Source organism: Primulina tabacum, chromosome 8 (assembly GCF_025594145.1).
Source record: "Primulina tabacum isolate GXHZ01 chromosome 8, ASM2559414v2, whole genome shotgun sequence".
NCBI lineage: Eukaryota > Viridiplantae > Streptophyta > Magnoliopsida > Lamiales > Gesneriaceae > Primulina > Primulina tabacum.
The window spans coordinates 27,615,393-27,631,642 of record NC_134557.1 but is presented as its reverse complement, the minus strand read 5'-3'; the positions used below and the strand labels follow the sequence as shown (position 1 = coordinate 27,631,642).

Below are 16,250 nucleotides of genomic sequence, written 5' to 3'. Positions count from 1 at the left end.
ACAAAGAAAATGTAGCTAATTCAGAAGAGAATGAAGATAGCTCAGACCAGACAGACTTAATACGCCAACGTCGGATGATGACGATTGGTATTTGGGGCCGAAGATTTAATATATCCTTGACTGGGATAAACAGATCTGATATCAGCTGATGGTATTGATTTAGTATAAGCTGTTGATTGGTATATACGGATGTTGTATAGCCAGTATTGTGAGATTGATTCTGTCAAAGTTATTTCGAAGGGTATTATGATATTATGCTCTTGAATTATTATTCCAATTTAGAATCACAGATCCGTACAAGAAAGATATTTCAGAATAAAGACTATTCTATTATTGAAAATACAATAAATTGACAGGGCATCAAAGAGACTATCTGAAAGACAGAATTTGTCATGAGATTAAGATTTCAGAATGGATTCATTGAGATGAGTTTCTGATTTAAACTCTGTATACATTCCTTCTGATAGGTCTGAATTGATTACTTGTGAATTCGAGGACGAACTCAGATCTAAGAGGGGGAGAAATGTAAGGCTTGAGATTTATTATTCTTCATTGATGTGATATTCGGAAGATATGAGTATGCATGACATGTAATGAGAAGCACTAAATGATATTATGAAGTGTTGCATGAGATATAGACCGCACCCGCGGTAAGGAAAGGACCGCACCCGCGGTTGAGCTCATGAATTGTGGAAGAATTACAGTAGCATGAGCGCACGCGCGCCTAAAGAAGGACTGCACCTGCGGTGCATGGACAGAAAGTTGAATAGAATTACAGTAGCAACACCGCACCCGCGGTCCCAGAGGTAGCGCACCCGCGGTGCTGCTACAGTAGGGTGAGCGCACCCGCGGTGTAAACCAGAGCTCCCCCGCGGTCGATGGCTCTGCATTTTGGATAGGGCTGCCGAGAGCAGACCGCACCTGCGGTCAAGAAGCCACCGCACCCGCGGTACAACGTGTTTATTGAAAATAATAACACTTGTCCTGACCGTGCATATAAGGTGTATGTGTCTTCATTTCCTTCTTTGCTAGCCTAAGAACCGAGAGAAAGGGAGAGCAAGTTCAGCAAATTCCCTCAAGTTTCATTCCATCTTTGAATTGTGATTACTCAAGATTTAACCATCCCAACTTCAATCCAAACATAGATTATTGCTCCTCTCATCAAGTGCTACAAGGGGATGTAAGTATTGTTCATTTCGAGCATGTTTTGAAATCTATATGTTGGAGGAATGATGATTTGAGTAGAGATATATGTTCTTGAGATTTTGTACATCGTAGAAACGTAAACGGATTGAAGAAATGATATCGTATATGATTGTTCTCAATTTACAGCATATACATATTCCAATTTCTGCAGATTCTAAGATGCTAAAGAGTATATTATGTTGGCTATGAATTGAGGATTTTGGTTTGTTGATATATGTTGAGATTATTATTGTTTGAGTTGATCGGTATCGAAAGATTACGCCGTTATACCGTCAAGATTGATCATTGATTCGTAGATGTGTTGAATTGAATAGAGATTGATAGAATGCATCTCAACATTGCCATTTCAGATTTGATATTGACAGATTCGACATCAAGACTTCGATCACGATAAAGACTGAACGACAAGAAGGTATAATTCATGTTTTGTTTGGGGAAGACACAACTCAAATGAGATTCAATTTGAGTTTCCCAACAAAATCACATACTAGAACTGTTGTTTAATTTTTATATGATTATGCTTTGTTTATAGATTTATATTCAAGCATTTGAGATAGGAAAGTCATTTGGTAGATTCGCCAAATCACTAGATGTTCGGTGGTATCGACGCTTCGGATCAGATTCAATCCGATTGTAGACATTCGATACAGACGGGGCCGAAGTCTAGGAATAAGACGTACAGTTACCCCGATTGGGAGGGTAGGTGACAGACAGTGACGTCTTATTCACACCGGGATCCCTAGAGTTAGAGTTGAGTTGAGTCAAGATATGAATTGAATTGAGTTGCATGCTTATGTTAATTTGGTTTCAGAGATTATGAAACCCATTGTTACTGCATGCTTATTTTGATTTAGTTTCATAGACTATAAGCCTATTGTTATGAATTTTATGCATGATAATATGCTTTATGATTTATATTGTGTATATGCATGTATACATGTTTTATACTGGGATTTATTCTCACCGGAGTATCCGGCTGTTGTCTTGTTTTGTATGTGTGCATGACAACAGGTGGGACAGGATCGAGGTCAAGAAGATGATGAGAGAAGATGAGTTAGAGTGCTGATTCCGGACTTATTGTAGACTTGGTTTAATACTTGAAATTTAGTAGTTGAACCATAGACTAGTTCGAATAATTATTGTACATTATTGTACTTTTATACTGAGATGTATATTAGTTAAATTCAATTACGTTCCGCACTTACATTTAAAAAAAAAAAATTAGACCCTGTTTATCTTAATTGATAATTAAATTCCCAAAGATGATTAAGAAGATGATTAGCGTCCGGGTCCCCACAACGGAAAACTCTAGATCTCTCCTCCTCTGATCCGCATAACTCTTCTGTCGACTCTGAGCAGTCCTCATCCTATCACGGATCTTGACTACTACATCGGCAGCCTGGTGAATAATCTGTGGACCCAACTCTGCTCTCTCTCCTACTTCATCCCAATGAACAGGAGATCTACATTTACGGCCATACAGTGCTTCATACGGTGCCATACCTATAGATGACTGGAAACTGTTGTTATAGGTGAACTCTACTAATGGCAAGTTCGACTCCCAACTCCCTGAGAAGTCAATAACACAAGCACGGAGAAGATCCTCCAAGATCTGAATAACTCGCTCTGACTGCCCATCTGTCTGAGGGTGGAAAGCTGTGCTAAACAGCAACTTCGTACCCATAGTCGAATGCAAACTCTTCAAAAATGAGGAAGTGAATCTGGGTCGCTGTCAGATACGATAGAAACTGGAATACCATGAAGTCGGACTATCTCCCAGATATACAACTTTGCATACTGAATCATGGTGAAAGTCGTCTTAATAGGCAAGAAATGCGCTGATTTGGTAAGACGATCTACAATCACCCAGATGGCATTTGATCCTCGGACTGACTTCGGCAAACCGGTCACGAAGTCAATGGTAACATTCTACCACTTTCACTCGGGAATAGGAAGAGGCTTGAGCAAACCTGCTGGTCTCTGATGCTCCGCTTTCACTAACTCGCAAGTCAGGCACTCGGATACAAATCATCTGATGTCCTTCTTTATTTCGGGCCACCAATACAATAACTGCAGATCTCTGTACATCTTCGTACTCCCAGGGTGAATAGAGTACGACGACATGTGAGCCTCTGATAGAATATCTGCTCGGAGAGAATCACTGCTAGGAACCCACATCCTGTCTCGATATCTTACTATGCCGTCGCTCACTGTATACAAGACACTGCCCTTGGCCTCATCTCTCTACTTCCACTTTGCTAACTGCTCATCTGCTGCACTGACCACTGCGAATACGATCTAGAAGATATGACTGAATAGTCAAGGTAGATAGACGAAGAACTCTACCTCGAGGATAAGTCTCTAGACCAAACCTCTGCATCTCAGTCTGAAGAGGTCTCGAAACTGTCAAATAAGCCATCACTGCGACTTTTCTGCTCAATGCATCCGCAACTACATTAGCTTTACCCGGGTGGTAGCTAATGTCGCAGTCGTAATCCTTCACAAGCTCCAACCAACACCTCTGATGCATGTTCAGCTCTTTCTGCGTAAAGAAATACTTGAGGCTCTTGTGGTCGGTAAAGATCTGGCACTTCTCTCCATACAAATAGTGCCTCCAAATCTTCAAGGCGAAAACTACGGCGGCCAACTCTAGATCATGGGTGGGGTAGTTCTTCTCATGGATTTTCAACTGACAAGAAGCATACGCTATCACCTTCCCATGCTGCATCAATACTGCGCCTAAACCGAGCTTCGAAGCATCGGTGTACAGAACAAACTCACTGGGCCCTGACGTCATAGCCAAAACTGGTGCTGAGATAAGAGCTTGCTTCAAAGTATCGAAGCTCTTCTGACACTCCTCGCTCAACACAAATTTAGCATTCTTCTTGGTCAATGATGTGAGTGGAACGGCAATAGAGTCGAATCCCTTAATGAACTTTCGATAATATCCTGCTAGCCTAGGAAAACTTTGGATCTCTGATGCATTATGCGGCACAACCCAATCTCTGACTGCTGCCACTTTTGCTGGGTCTACCTCAATACCACTGCTAGAAACAATGTGGCCTAAGAACGCCACCTTCTCTAACCAGAATTCGCACTTACTGAACTTTGCAAATAACTTGTGCTTCTGCAAGGTCTGCATGCACTGTGGTCAGATGTCTGCTGTGATCCTCCTGATTCTTGGAGTAGACGAGAATGTCGTCTATGAATACTATCACAAACTGGTCAAGATATGGCTGAAATAAGCGATTCATGAAATCCATAAAGATCGCTGGCGCATTCGTCAAACCAAACGACATCACAAGGAACTCATAGTGGCCATAACGAGTCCTAAAAGCAGTCTTGGAAACATCATCATCTTTCACTTTCAACTGGTGATAACCGGAGCGCAGATCTATCTTGGAGAATATCGAAGCTCCCTGCAACTGGTCAAACAAATCCTTAATCCTCAGGAGTGGGTATTTGTTCTTCACTGTAACCCTGTTCAATTCCCAGTAATCAATGCAAAGTCTCATCGTGCCATCCTTCTTCTTTACAAACAAGATTGGCGCGCCCCATGGTGAAAAACTCGGGCGAATGAACTCCTCGTCTAGAAGTTCCTGAATCTGCTTCTTAAGCTCTGCCATCTCTGTCGGAGCTAGTCGATACGACGCTTTGGAGATCGGAGCTGTACCTGGCATAAGCTCAATAGAAAACTCCACCTCTCGCTCGGGTGGTATACAAGAGACGTCTTCTGGAAAAACGTCAAGAAAATCTTTAACAATAGGAACATCTCCGGCTTGACTGACTGGGTGCCTTGGGGACAGCTATAAAAGTTGCTAAAAACGCCCGACCCCCTCTATGCATGAACTTCCTAGCCTTGACATAAGGAATAATGCGCGGTATGGGAAATACCTGTCCGGCTCGAATAAGAACTGCGTCATTCTAGGCGGTCGGACTAGAACAGATCTCCGAGCGCGGTCAATCAAAACTTTGTTCCGCAATAGCCAGTCCATCCCTAGAATGATGTAAAACTCTGGCATCGGCAACACGATCAGATCCGCATAAACAAGGTTGCCATGGAACTCAAGATCTATGTCTCGGATCACATTGGTAGCTGCCATCTCCTCACCAGAAGACAATACTACTAAATAGGCTACATCTAGCCCAACGGTCTTGACCTTGAGGAAATTAGCAAAGACCTCCGAAATAAATGAGTGAGTGGCCCCTGAATCTATCAAGGCCATCGTAGCGGAACCAGATATAAATATCTCCCTGAAAGGTTGGAATACTAAGCTGAATCCAATAATCACAAGAACTAACTTATAAACATGCAAAGGTCAAAGTTCTTCTAACTTAAATTCACAAAATAATACTGAGTAGAGCATGCAATCCTACTGCAATTCTATGTTCAAAAATCTTAACCCAAAATTTAATTCCCAAATTTAAACTTAAAGCTTAAAGGTACCTGTCATAAGCATGGTCTCCGGGTTCGTCTCCGTGGCATGGAGAGCAAAAACTCTGCCTTGGGCAGGCAGATTCCTCTGAGGGCACTGCAGAAGTAAGTGGTCTGGACTACCACACTTATAACACTTCCTTGAACCATACATACATGCTCCAGGATGGCGGCGTGAGCACTTGGGACAGACTGGGTGCTCAAAGGCCCTTGGGACTGCAAGTCCCTGATACTGCTGCCTCTGTCCTCTGTTCTTGGGTGGGCCATGGAAATGCCTCTTGTTCTGATGCTGCTGCTGAGGAGGAGGAGGGCGGTGTGGTACTGGGACTGGTCGCTTACCCTGGCGGTCCCTCTCAATGTCGATCTGATCTTGCTCTGCAGCAAGAGCTCTGGAAACTGCGACTTCAAAAGTAGTAGGGCCTGCCACTCTAACATCACGGCGCAAGATCGGCCGCAGACCATCCATAAAGTGTCTCAGTTTGGCTCCAGCATCACTGGCGATTATGGGCACAAAGTGGCAACCCCTCTCAAACTTACGGACGAACTCCGTAACAGTCAGATCACCCTGCCTCAGGGTCATGAACTACCTGGTCAACCTGGAACGCACCTCATCAGTAAAATATTTGGAGTAGAATACCTCCGTGAAGCGCGTCCAACTCAGTGTAGCCAAGTTCAAAGCTACTGATGCTCCTTCCCACCATAGGCGTGCATCTCCTCCGAATAGATAGGTGGCACAACAAACTCTGTCTGCATCTCCAAGCTCCATGAACTCGAAGATAACCTCGAGGGACTTGATCCAGCCCTCGGCAATCATGGGGTCCATCGTCCTTGAAAACTCCTTAGGACGCATCTTCATGAATCTCTCATAAGTAGCCTTGGGCCATGTCGGCCTGGCTGCCACAGCATGGTTCCCCGCAAACTGTGCGAAGAACTGAGTCATCCCAGCTAGCATCTGGGCATTCATGTCAGGTGGAGGTGGAGGTGGTAAGTCCCTCTCCCGCCTCTGGTTCATGCCGTCCTCCTAGCGAGGCTCATCCTCTCTAGTGCGCTCGAGGATGCGTCTAGGGGGCATATTGTTCCATACATAACCCATACGTAACTACCATGCATAATTCTATAATTTATTTAAATTTAAATACAGAACAATAAAAATCTGGATGTAAAATATTTCATGAAAACATGCTGTCCTAATATTTCATGCTTTAAATAAAATGCGTAAATGTAAAACTTACAGACCGAAGACGTGACTCCATGAGCTTCTCGTGGTCAGTAGTAGTACAACCCTTTACAGAACCATTGCTCTGATACCAGCTATAATGGCCCGAAAATTCGTGTTTGAAAATTTGCGGAAAAATTTAAAATTTTCTTTTTAAAATAATTAAAATGCCTCATTCACAAAATAAACTGATAAATCAAGTTTAATGTTCAAAATAGCAGCGGAAGAAATTATTGTTCGCAAAATAACAAGTTAAAGTAATCCAACAACTGATAAAAATGTTTAAGCATAAAAATGATAAATGCTGTAAATGAGGTCCTCGGGTTCCACTACAGACGACCCAAGCTAGCTCACTGGTCCCCGCCCTCGGTCCTGACCTCATTAGTACCTACAACAATCAAGTGTAGTGAGTCTAAAGACTCAGCATGCATATATCGTAAATAACGAGTAAGTAATATAATAAAATTGCATGGGAGTAAAAATATCATGTCATGAGGCATAATGTAAAGTATCGTGTCATGATTAATTATAATACGTGCATAACTGAACTGAAAATCATAGTGAAAATTTTTGCTCCTTGGAGCCCTGTAATGAAATAGAATGTAATAATTTTCTGGTGAGATTATGGTCTACGCAAGTGGCCCCTGCACTGAACCGAACTGAACTGACCGGTAAGTGACCACCAGGTGAAGTAACGTTTGTCTGATAAGACTAATGCCATAGTATACTGGGTGGAACTGAACTGAACCGGTAAGTGACCACCGGGTGATACAATAATCCCATGATAGTGAAATGGCCACAAGCAATATCGCATAAATCTCAAAAATGAAATTTTATATTTTTATGCACGTAATATAATTAAATGGCATAATTAAATATCCTGTATTATTTTACCACATGGATTGGATCGTTCCCAGGCTCGCTGCGACCTAAATTTAACATGAAAAATATGCAAATGATTTTCTTGACCAAACTTTGTAATTGAATCCAAAAACGAGACAATTACGCCCAACGACTTTGTATTTAATCATGACTCTGTGCCAACCCGAACTAACACCAAACCATCATTTAATCTTGTTTGAAATACACTTAAAATGATGAAATAATGCTCCTTAAATTATAAGGTCCGAAATTTTGGTAATTGGAGGCCAAAACATGAAACGCTCTTTCGAGAGTCAATTTGGCACATCGCACCGTAATTTCTCGTACGACCTCTAAAATGATCCGAATCACAAACAGCCAAAAACATGACCTTCCTAACTCGATGAGTCACTGTCCAGTCCAAGGCCATAGGCTAAAAGCCAACCAAGAACCCGGAACATTCCTCTGAACCGCGACGTCACTTGCTGTCAAAATACAGCAGCAGCGCCTTTAATTACTTGCATCGTTTTCGAGACTATCGGCCATTGGGGCTTGAACCACTGACCAGAGCCCTTACCAACGTCCTAAGGAATGATTTGAACCATGGCTAAGGGCCCTAGGCCAGCCACAATTCGAACCACACCATGAAACCAGCCGAGAAGTCCCACCTGAGAGCACCTTTGCGTGCGTGAGGTGTATTGCTTCGCTTGTTGTCTCGTGTCGTTCCAGTGGTCATTTGATTGACCATGGCATGATCTAGACATCAAGAGGAATGGTATAAACCGTGGCTAAGGGCCAGAGGCCAACCAAGATCCACACCACGCCACAAAACCGAAACATTACATGCAATAAGGGGAAAGGGGCCGAGGGCCTGTTCTTGTTTGTTTTTGTTAAAAACCGATTCCACCATGGACTAAGCCTCAAAAGGGCGACTTGGTCACGTCTCATACATGACCAGGAGATGTTCTAACCATGGCTATAGCCCTTAGGGCAGCCAAGATCAGATCCATCAATCTTTGACAGCAATCAAGAAAATCGAATGCAAATGGGACATGTTTGGGGAGTTGCTGTCATTTCTGGTTTCCAGCGGTTATGGGGCTTGAACGAATGGACCAATATGATCCTAACATGTCCTAGTACATGTCTAGATGCAGCCTTGGGAGTCTGGACACGAGCCAATCACCTGTACTCAAAGAAACAATCAAATCGTGAAGAACAAGAGGGCCGAAGAAATCTGCACTTCATGTTTCGAAAATAGCATGGAAAAATTTCGGTTTTTGCTTGAAAAAAATCATGAGTATGTTGTTTAAAATACTAATATTGCTTGATTGAAGAGCAAATAAAAACATATACATGACTTGGTTCCGTTTTGAAAAGAAAACGAACGAATATGACGACGCGTCGCGGAGGAGACAGAGTGTTCTTCTTGTTCTTGCTTCTAATCGATTTCTCTCTTGTTCTTGCTATGAGGCTCACTATTTTAGCTCTGAATCCTCCCTGAATTTCAGTGGTGAGGAGGGGGAATGATGGTTAGGAGAGATGGAGGGGAGTTGCAATATAAAAAGGATTCAAATGGCATGACCAAGTCTTGCTCCCTTTTGAATTTGAAATGGTTTGATATCAAATATTCTTGGAGGGATATAGGAGGTGCAATGACCGATTCATCATGTCATCTCAAGGCTAGGATAATGATTTATTATTAATATTTAATGGTGATTAAAAGTGAAATGATTATCATGCCAAGAAATAATAAGGAAAGGGCCAAAGGCGGTGAGTTGTCAAAGAATTGCTAAGTCATCTATGAGGTGGCCGAATCATGCTATTAAGTGGAGGGAAAATATTTCTTAGTTAGTGTATTTTAAACCTTTAGAGCCTTACATATCCTTTAAATAATTTAGTGAATTAACACATTAATTATGGAACCTAAATGAACTTATTTTCTACTTACCTCAAGTTACTTAAATAATTTCTTAAACCTTCTTTTAACTTAAAATAACTTATTAGTTAGCTAAAATAAATTCTGGGAATGTTTTCTTAATATTAAATTTTATCTCAAAACTCCAACTCCAGTCCGGCCTCATTTAATTAACTGAAAAGACAATAGTTAAACTATTGCATAAAATAATTAAATTTAAAGGAAGAATTTAAATACTCAAGCAATAAAATCATTTTAATTTAAAATGCTAGAATTATGCATGGCTTATACGTAGTCTAATTTACGGGTTCTACAGTTGCGAACTCACGGCTAGCTGTATCCCTGAACCATTGAGGGTCACACAAGCACTGGATCGTTTGTTCCCGTTAAGTGAATAAATTCAAGAAGTTGAATTTATATTATATAGTAAATTCAAGGAGTTGTATTTATGATAATTAAATTTTGAGAGAATAAATTCAAGGAGTTGAATTTATAAAATTTGAGAATTTAATTTATTAAACTCAAATGTTGGGTTTATTAAATATTAAATTTTGGAGATGATGAAAATTCATGTAGTTGAATTTATAATTTAAATAATAAATTCAAATGTTGAATTTATAATGTATTTAATTTATTAAGCTCAAAAGTTGAGTTGATTAATTAATAAATTAAATATGGTGGGTAATATGTTTAATGGGCTTGTAAGAGTACGAGTCCAACATAATAAATAATTAAAATTTTAATGGACCTTGGTTAAATTAATCAAACTAGTTGGACTAGCCCAATTAATTAAATCAAGCCCATTAATATTAATTATGTAATTAGGCTATAATTTAATTATAAAAAAAAGTTGATAGGTCAACCCTAGCCTCCACCACAACAAAACTCACGAGAACTCCACTTTTCAAAGATAGAGAATTTCGGCCACTTGTTTTTGAAAAGAAACATTGTGCCGTCTCTCGATTTTTTTTCTCCAACGTAAAATCTCTTCCAATATTTCTAGTGCAATTTGGAAGAGGAACAAATCATCTAGTCGTGGACCTGATTAGCAGCTAGGAGTCCTTGAAGAAAGTTCGTAGGGATTCATCAAGAGCTAATCCGTTTATAACGGATTAGTTGGAGCCACGTGATTAATTCACAAAGGTATAATTACTAAACATCCTATGAATATTTATGATAAAATATACGAGCGCCCAAAGCAAAACATATTTTGATTGTCAAAATAAATAAAATTTTTAAAACTTCCGCTGCGTTTGGGCGTGTAGAAAACTCAGATCCAACAGCCACAGCTATCAAGTGCATCCATAAGCAGTAAATAAGATTGAATTAACACACGGGGAAAAAAAATCTCACTTTTTTTTAACCGACAAATTAACTGCAACCAACTTCGCTTATTAAACCCGGAAGCCCTTGATGTTTCTTCTTCCTCTGGCGCGCTCAAACTTCCTACCCTTTGCTAGAACGTAAGGCTTGGTGTGACTGTGTGGAACACCAGGTGTTGGGCCAAAATGTTTCACTGCTTCTCGAGCCTTAGTTGAACCCCTCAGGAGTACCTGATCATAGATCATTTGTAAGTCTCTCGCGATCCACTTCGAAGTTTTTCCCATTTTGAAGTATCAGAAAACAAAAGCCCTCGCAAACTATTCAATCAACATTACAAACTAGAGATACAAAAGCTCGAAAAGTCTTTACCGTATTCTGCCCAAGAGGAGCTCTAAGAGCGAGCTGATCAAAAGTCAAACATTCTCCACCGGCCTTCTCAATCCTAGCCCTCGCAGTCTCTGTAAACCTGAGAGCAGTGACCCTCAGTGTTGGGACTTCGCATACACGAATATCATCAGTGATAGTACCCACGATAACTGTAATCTTGTCTTCCTGGCAATGACCATAACAGAGTACAGAACGTCAGCCAATGAATGTGAAATGTTTAATATGAAATGAAGGTGTTAACATAAGGTTCTACGTTGAAAATGTGGACAAGAGTTGCAAATAAAGATAGCTGTGCAACTTAGAATTTGCATGGAAGTAACCATACTAAAACAGATGCCATGCCAATGAAAAAAAATCACAAGACCCAAAAGTAATACAAAACAAAAACTTAACAAACGTTATAATTAAATTTCAAACCCTAGCACCAATCGCATTTCTTCGAATAATTTGTTAACTTGCTAGTGTCACAAACGACAGTACTTATCCGACTTCTTGAAATTAGACAAAGTAGCACAGAAACATAAAAGAAAGACTTGCGAAAATGTACCTTGCCCTTCATGAGAGCTATCAGACGGGAGAGAGAGAGCGGTGCCTTGTTGACCTTACTCATGATCAGTCTCTTCAGAATCACCGCATCGAACCTGCTCCCAGTTCTCCTCACAAAAAATCGGTACAACTGCAAGCGTTATCACATGCACTTATCAGATCTAGAGTTTGAACCCAACAGCTCAATAATAACAAATCAAACCAACATGACAAAAACAAAAAAGATACCTTGACGAGGAGTTTAAGATATATATCATTGGATTTCGGGACGGTGCGCTTGGTCTTCTTGCACTTACCTCCGGCAACTAGATCGACCCTGGATCAGGGGCGGAGCTAGAATTTTGATTCAGTGTAGGCTATGATATGCTATAATTAATAAAACAAAAAAAATCTTTTAATCATAAAACATCACAAAATAACTACCTTACAATTGTTCTTTTCGAGTCTTCATATTTTACAATAGATTCATTATCTAACGGTCAGCAATATATCTTTCTCTACATAGACAATAAGACTATCATTCATCCAATCATCACACATTCGATTGCGCAATCTTTCTTTCACAATTCTCATGGTAGAAAACACCCTCTCTACTGTCGCCGTTGCAACCGGTAGAATTAATGCCAATGTCAAAAGCTTATAAACCAATGGGTACACCATATTTTTCTTTGACATAAACCTGATCCTGCATTAAAGATATGAGAGGACTTATGACTTATCACCACATCAGTCTTTTTTGCAACGAACGGAAGAGGAATTGGCCCACTTATATTTATAAACCCTATTATTTTTTTTTCCAAAGTATAGAGGGCTTTTAAAAAAAATTATTGGCCCACTTATATTTATAAACCCTATTAATTTTTTTGGCCCACATTTATAAATATTATTAATTTTTTTGGCCCAGTGTAGGCAGCAGCCCACACTGGGCCTTAATAAGCTCCACCCATGCCCTGGATCACAAATGTTCAAACATTATTGAAAAGGAATTTCGGGTGAAATACTTCTAGAGAAAGAAAGAGAGGTAGAGTTGATTTCGAACCATGAATGCCGATGTTGCTTTCCGACGGTTAATGAGATCCTACCTATGTGATCCTACCTACGTGGACATTACCCTCATTTCATTTCAATGGGTAAGATCTTGTCACACATACAATTTTAAAAAAAAAGTGGGTGCTATATATGCATGGGCAAATCTTGGTCATCCATTCTATCATGTGGGCATTACCCACATGGGGATAAATAAACCCTTTCCGACCGAATGGGGGGTGGGTTGATTTCGATTGAGCAGAGGTGAATCCCTCGTTAGGGTTTTGTGTTGTTTAGAAAGTGGCGAGCTAAAATAATGGCCCATTCATCTCAAATTAGGCTTTTAAGTTTAGGCCCAACGCATTTTAAGTTTATGTCCAATTCATTTCAAATTAGAACCGTATCAATTGAATTGAAATTGACCCAAAATTTTGAGGGTTAACTTAAAATATAAGCCTGGTATTTTATTTTCTAATCCTAATAATCATTGTTATTAAAAAAGTTCCTCTGCAGTTTATTTTAACAAAAAAATTTATAAATCAGATCCATTTTCCTAAATATCACGATAATAGCTCAAATATTTTACCTTCCAACAATTTAATTTGTAAACCAACCTTCATTTAAAGTTTCATCACATTCGGTCAAAATTACCCTTACATTGCTCAAACCTAATTAATCTAACTAAATTACTCATTTACTCTAATCTAAAATTTGATTTCCCTCCTAAGTCTGTCACATTTTTTGGGGCTTCCTTCTCCTATTCCCTTTTTTTCGATTTTTTTTCGTATTCTTGATTATTTTATTTCTTCTTCTTTCTCCTGGATATTTTTCATATCCAAAAAAAAAAAACAATCTGACATCATTCGCTTATCCTCAGTAACGATTGTATATATAATTTATGTTATTTGTTTACTTCGATTATTTATATTATTTTTGTTCATTTGTCTTCAAACCATGTAAAAAACTAGGAGTTCTAAGAGCACGTGACTTGCCAGCATCTGCAACTCATGTTCATTCCATCATTTTTTTAAAAAAATAATAAGATAAGTAGTTATGAAACAACTGCTACTCGTTTTCTTAAAACGTGCTAATTTCTTTTTTCAAACCTCACATAGCATTCGACCGAACCATAAAATATTTTTGACATCATTTTAAAATAAAACACCCAAATAACATTTGAAAATCAAAGGAAATAATTTAGCATAAAATTATCCAACATTTTACTAAACCTAAATATAACATTTGAAAAGTATAGCCCATACTATAACCTCTCAAAAACCACTCATAAATCAATCGTCGTAAAAATATCTTTAACATCACTTAAAATCATGAATCGAAAACTAGTGCGGAAAACTAGCTTAGGTCCTCGGGTTATGTGCACATTCAGTCCAGCAAAGTCAATCATCAAGACCTCTATTAACATTATTATCATAATCACCTGCATCAATCACACCTAGTAAGTCTAATAACATGCACTACATATACAGATCACATACGACAGTAAAAAATACTTGTAATTTAAAATATTGTTTTCATGAAGATGGATAAACTTAAAACATAACATTTTCGTAAACATTTTCATGATGCATAAAACTTTCAATAAAAACGTTTTCATAATCTTATGCATAAACATTTTCATACACATTTTCATATAAACTTAAACATATTCATATTCGTATCGACATATTTATAGTCGTGTCAATATATTTATATCATGTTCGTGTTTTATTGAATTCAGATCGTGATTGTGACTCGTACTCTTGATCGTATTTGGCGATGGATCCATCTAGAGAAAACCACAGTACTGGGCGGCGGGAGACACCAGCAACACTCTCACCGGTCAACTGCGCCCTGACCAACGTATTAACATATTCGTATTCGTATTCGTATCCGTATCCAAGGAAACACGATCGTCGGGCTCCCACTGGGACCATAACCCTTACGATATTTCCAACATATTTAGTCATAATCCCTTCACGTCCTTCAACATTTCATATTTCCATTATTTAATAAAAACATTCATATAATATCATTTTTCTTTTAAACAAGCATTCAACATATCTTTTAAATGTCCAAATTAAATCATAAAATTCATTAACATCTAAAAATCATAATTTAACATATTAAAATCATAAATATCCATAAATATTTCAAAATAAACATTTTTAATAGATTAAAAATCCGTAAACATTTAAAATAAACGTTTTAACGTATAAAAATCATAAAAAGCCATAAACTTTTCAAAATAAACATTTTAACATCATAAACGTTTAAAATAAATACTTAAATCATAAACATTTAAAATAAACATTTTAACGTATTAAATCATAAAACATTTAAACATATTAACATCTTAAAAATCCATAAACATTTAAAATTGACATATTAACATATAAAAATTCCATAAACATCCATAACCATTGAAAATAATCATATTAGCACATAAAACAGCATTCAGGACACTCAGGCTGAGCCCCTGCTACCTGCGCAATTCTGCAAAATTGTGCGCCTCATGCATCTCTCGGGTAGGAGTCCTTGCCAACAAGGACTCCTCCCAGCCCACTTAGCTCGAGTCCTAGAATGGCTATGACTCCACCCTGGACTCACCCACGGACATGGCTGGCCCCTGGTCCCAACCAAACCAAGCCCAGCCCTCCAAACATAGAAACCGAACCCCCATGATAATTTAGTGCAGAAAAGTGTTTCCCCTCTTGTTTGATCTGGTGCAGCGTGTGTGCGCATGGTTTGGTGTTCAAAATCACGTGAAAGCATGTTGGTCTATTCCTATATCATGGCAGCCCTTAAACCATACAAAAACATGAAATGGGAAACAAAAACTTTGCTTGAAATTTCATGTGACATACAAAAACGAAAATACACAAAGTGTCACTTGTTTTCCATATTTTATTTTCATGCATAAAAACATATTATGGTGTGATGATGAGTAAAAGGAGAATATGACGTGCCTTTGCATTTTAAACACATGATTATTCGTTGACAATTTGCGAAGAACGGAGCAATACCTTTGGCTTGAATTCCTCCTTGCAAACTCTCGATTTTTCTTCAAAAAATATGATGGTGTGTGCCATGTGTTTGAAGGATATTGGGGTGCCAAATTCTGAAAAGTGCCGTGGGTATTGTGTAGAGTTTAGGATGTGTTTTACATATTATATACTAATCAATTCACTAATCAAGGCTTTAGGCTTTTTAAGCATAAGTTTAGGCTCATTAGTGCTTGATTAGGATTTAATTAAAATATTAAAATAGTTTTGTTTAAATAAGTTTTTGAATTTATTAGCCGGGTTCCAATAAGTTCGTATTTTTGTTGAAAAACC

The 16,250-nt window shown here is 38.7% G+C and overlaps 1 protein-coding gene and 1 long non-coding RNA gene across 2 annotated transcripts in view; one reads left to right on the top strand and one right to left on the bottom strand.

Annotated features, from left to right (window-relative positions):
* The window catches only part of LOC142554862 (uncharacterized), a 28,445-nt gene extending 17,266 nt beyond the window's left edge, over positions 1-11,179 (top strand). The window contains exon 2 of the long non-coding RNA XR_012822228.1: positions 10,923-11,179. This is a non-coding gene — a long non-coding RNA (uncharacterized LOC142554862). The remainder of the gene's footprint in view (positions 1-10,922) is intronic.
* LOC142554861 (large ribosomal subunit protein eL18y-like) lies at positions 10,974-12,200 on the bottom strand. The gene is made up of 4 exons (XM_075665520.1): positions 12,118-12,200; positions 11,891-12,019; positions 11,326-11,508; positions 10,974-11,186 (listed from the first exon to the last, which is right to left on the bottom strand). Exons 2-4 carry the CDS (start codon positions 11,951-11,953, stop codon positions 11,028-11,030), a joined length of 405 nt encoding a protein of 134 aa, XP_075521635.1. The 5' UTR covers positions 11,954-12,019; positions 12,118-12,200; the 3' UTR covers positions 10,974-11,027.
* Positions 12,201-16,250: the final 4,050 nt, after the last annotated feature.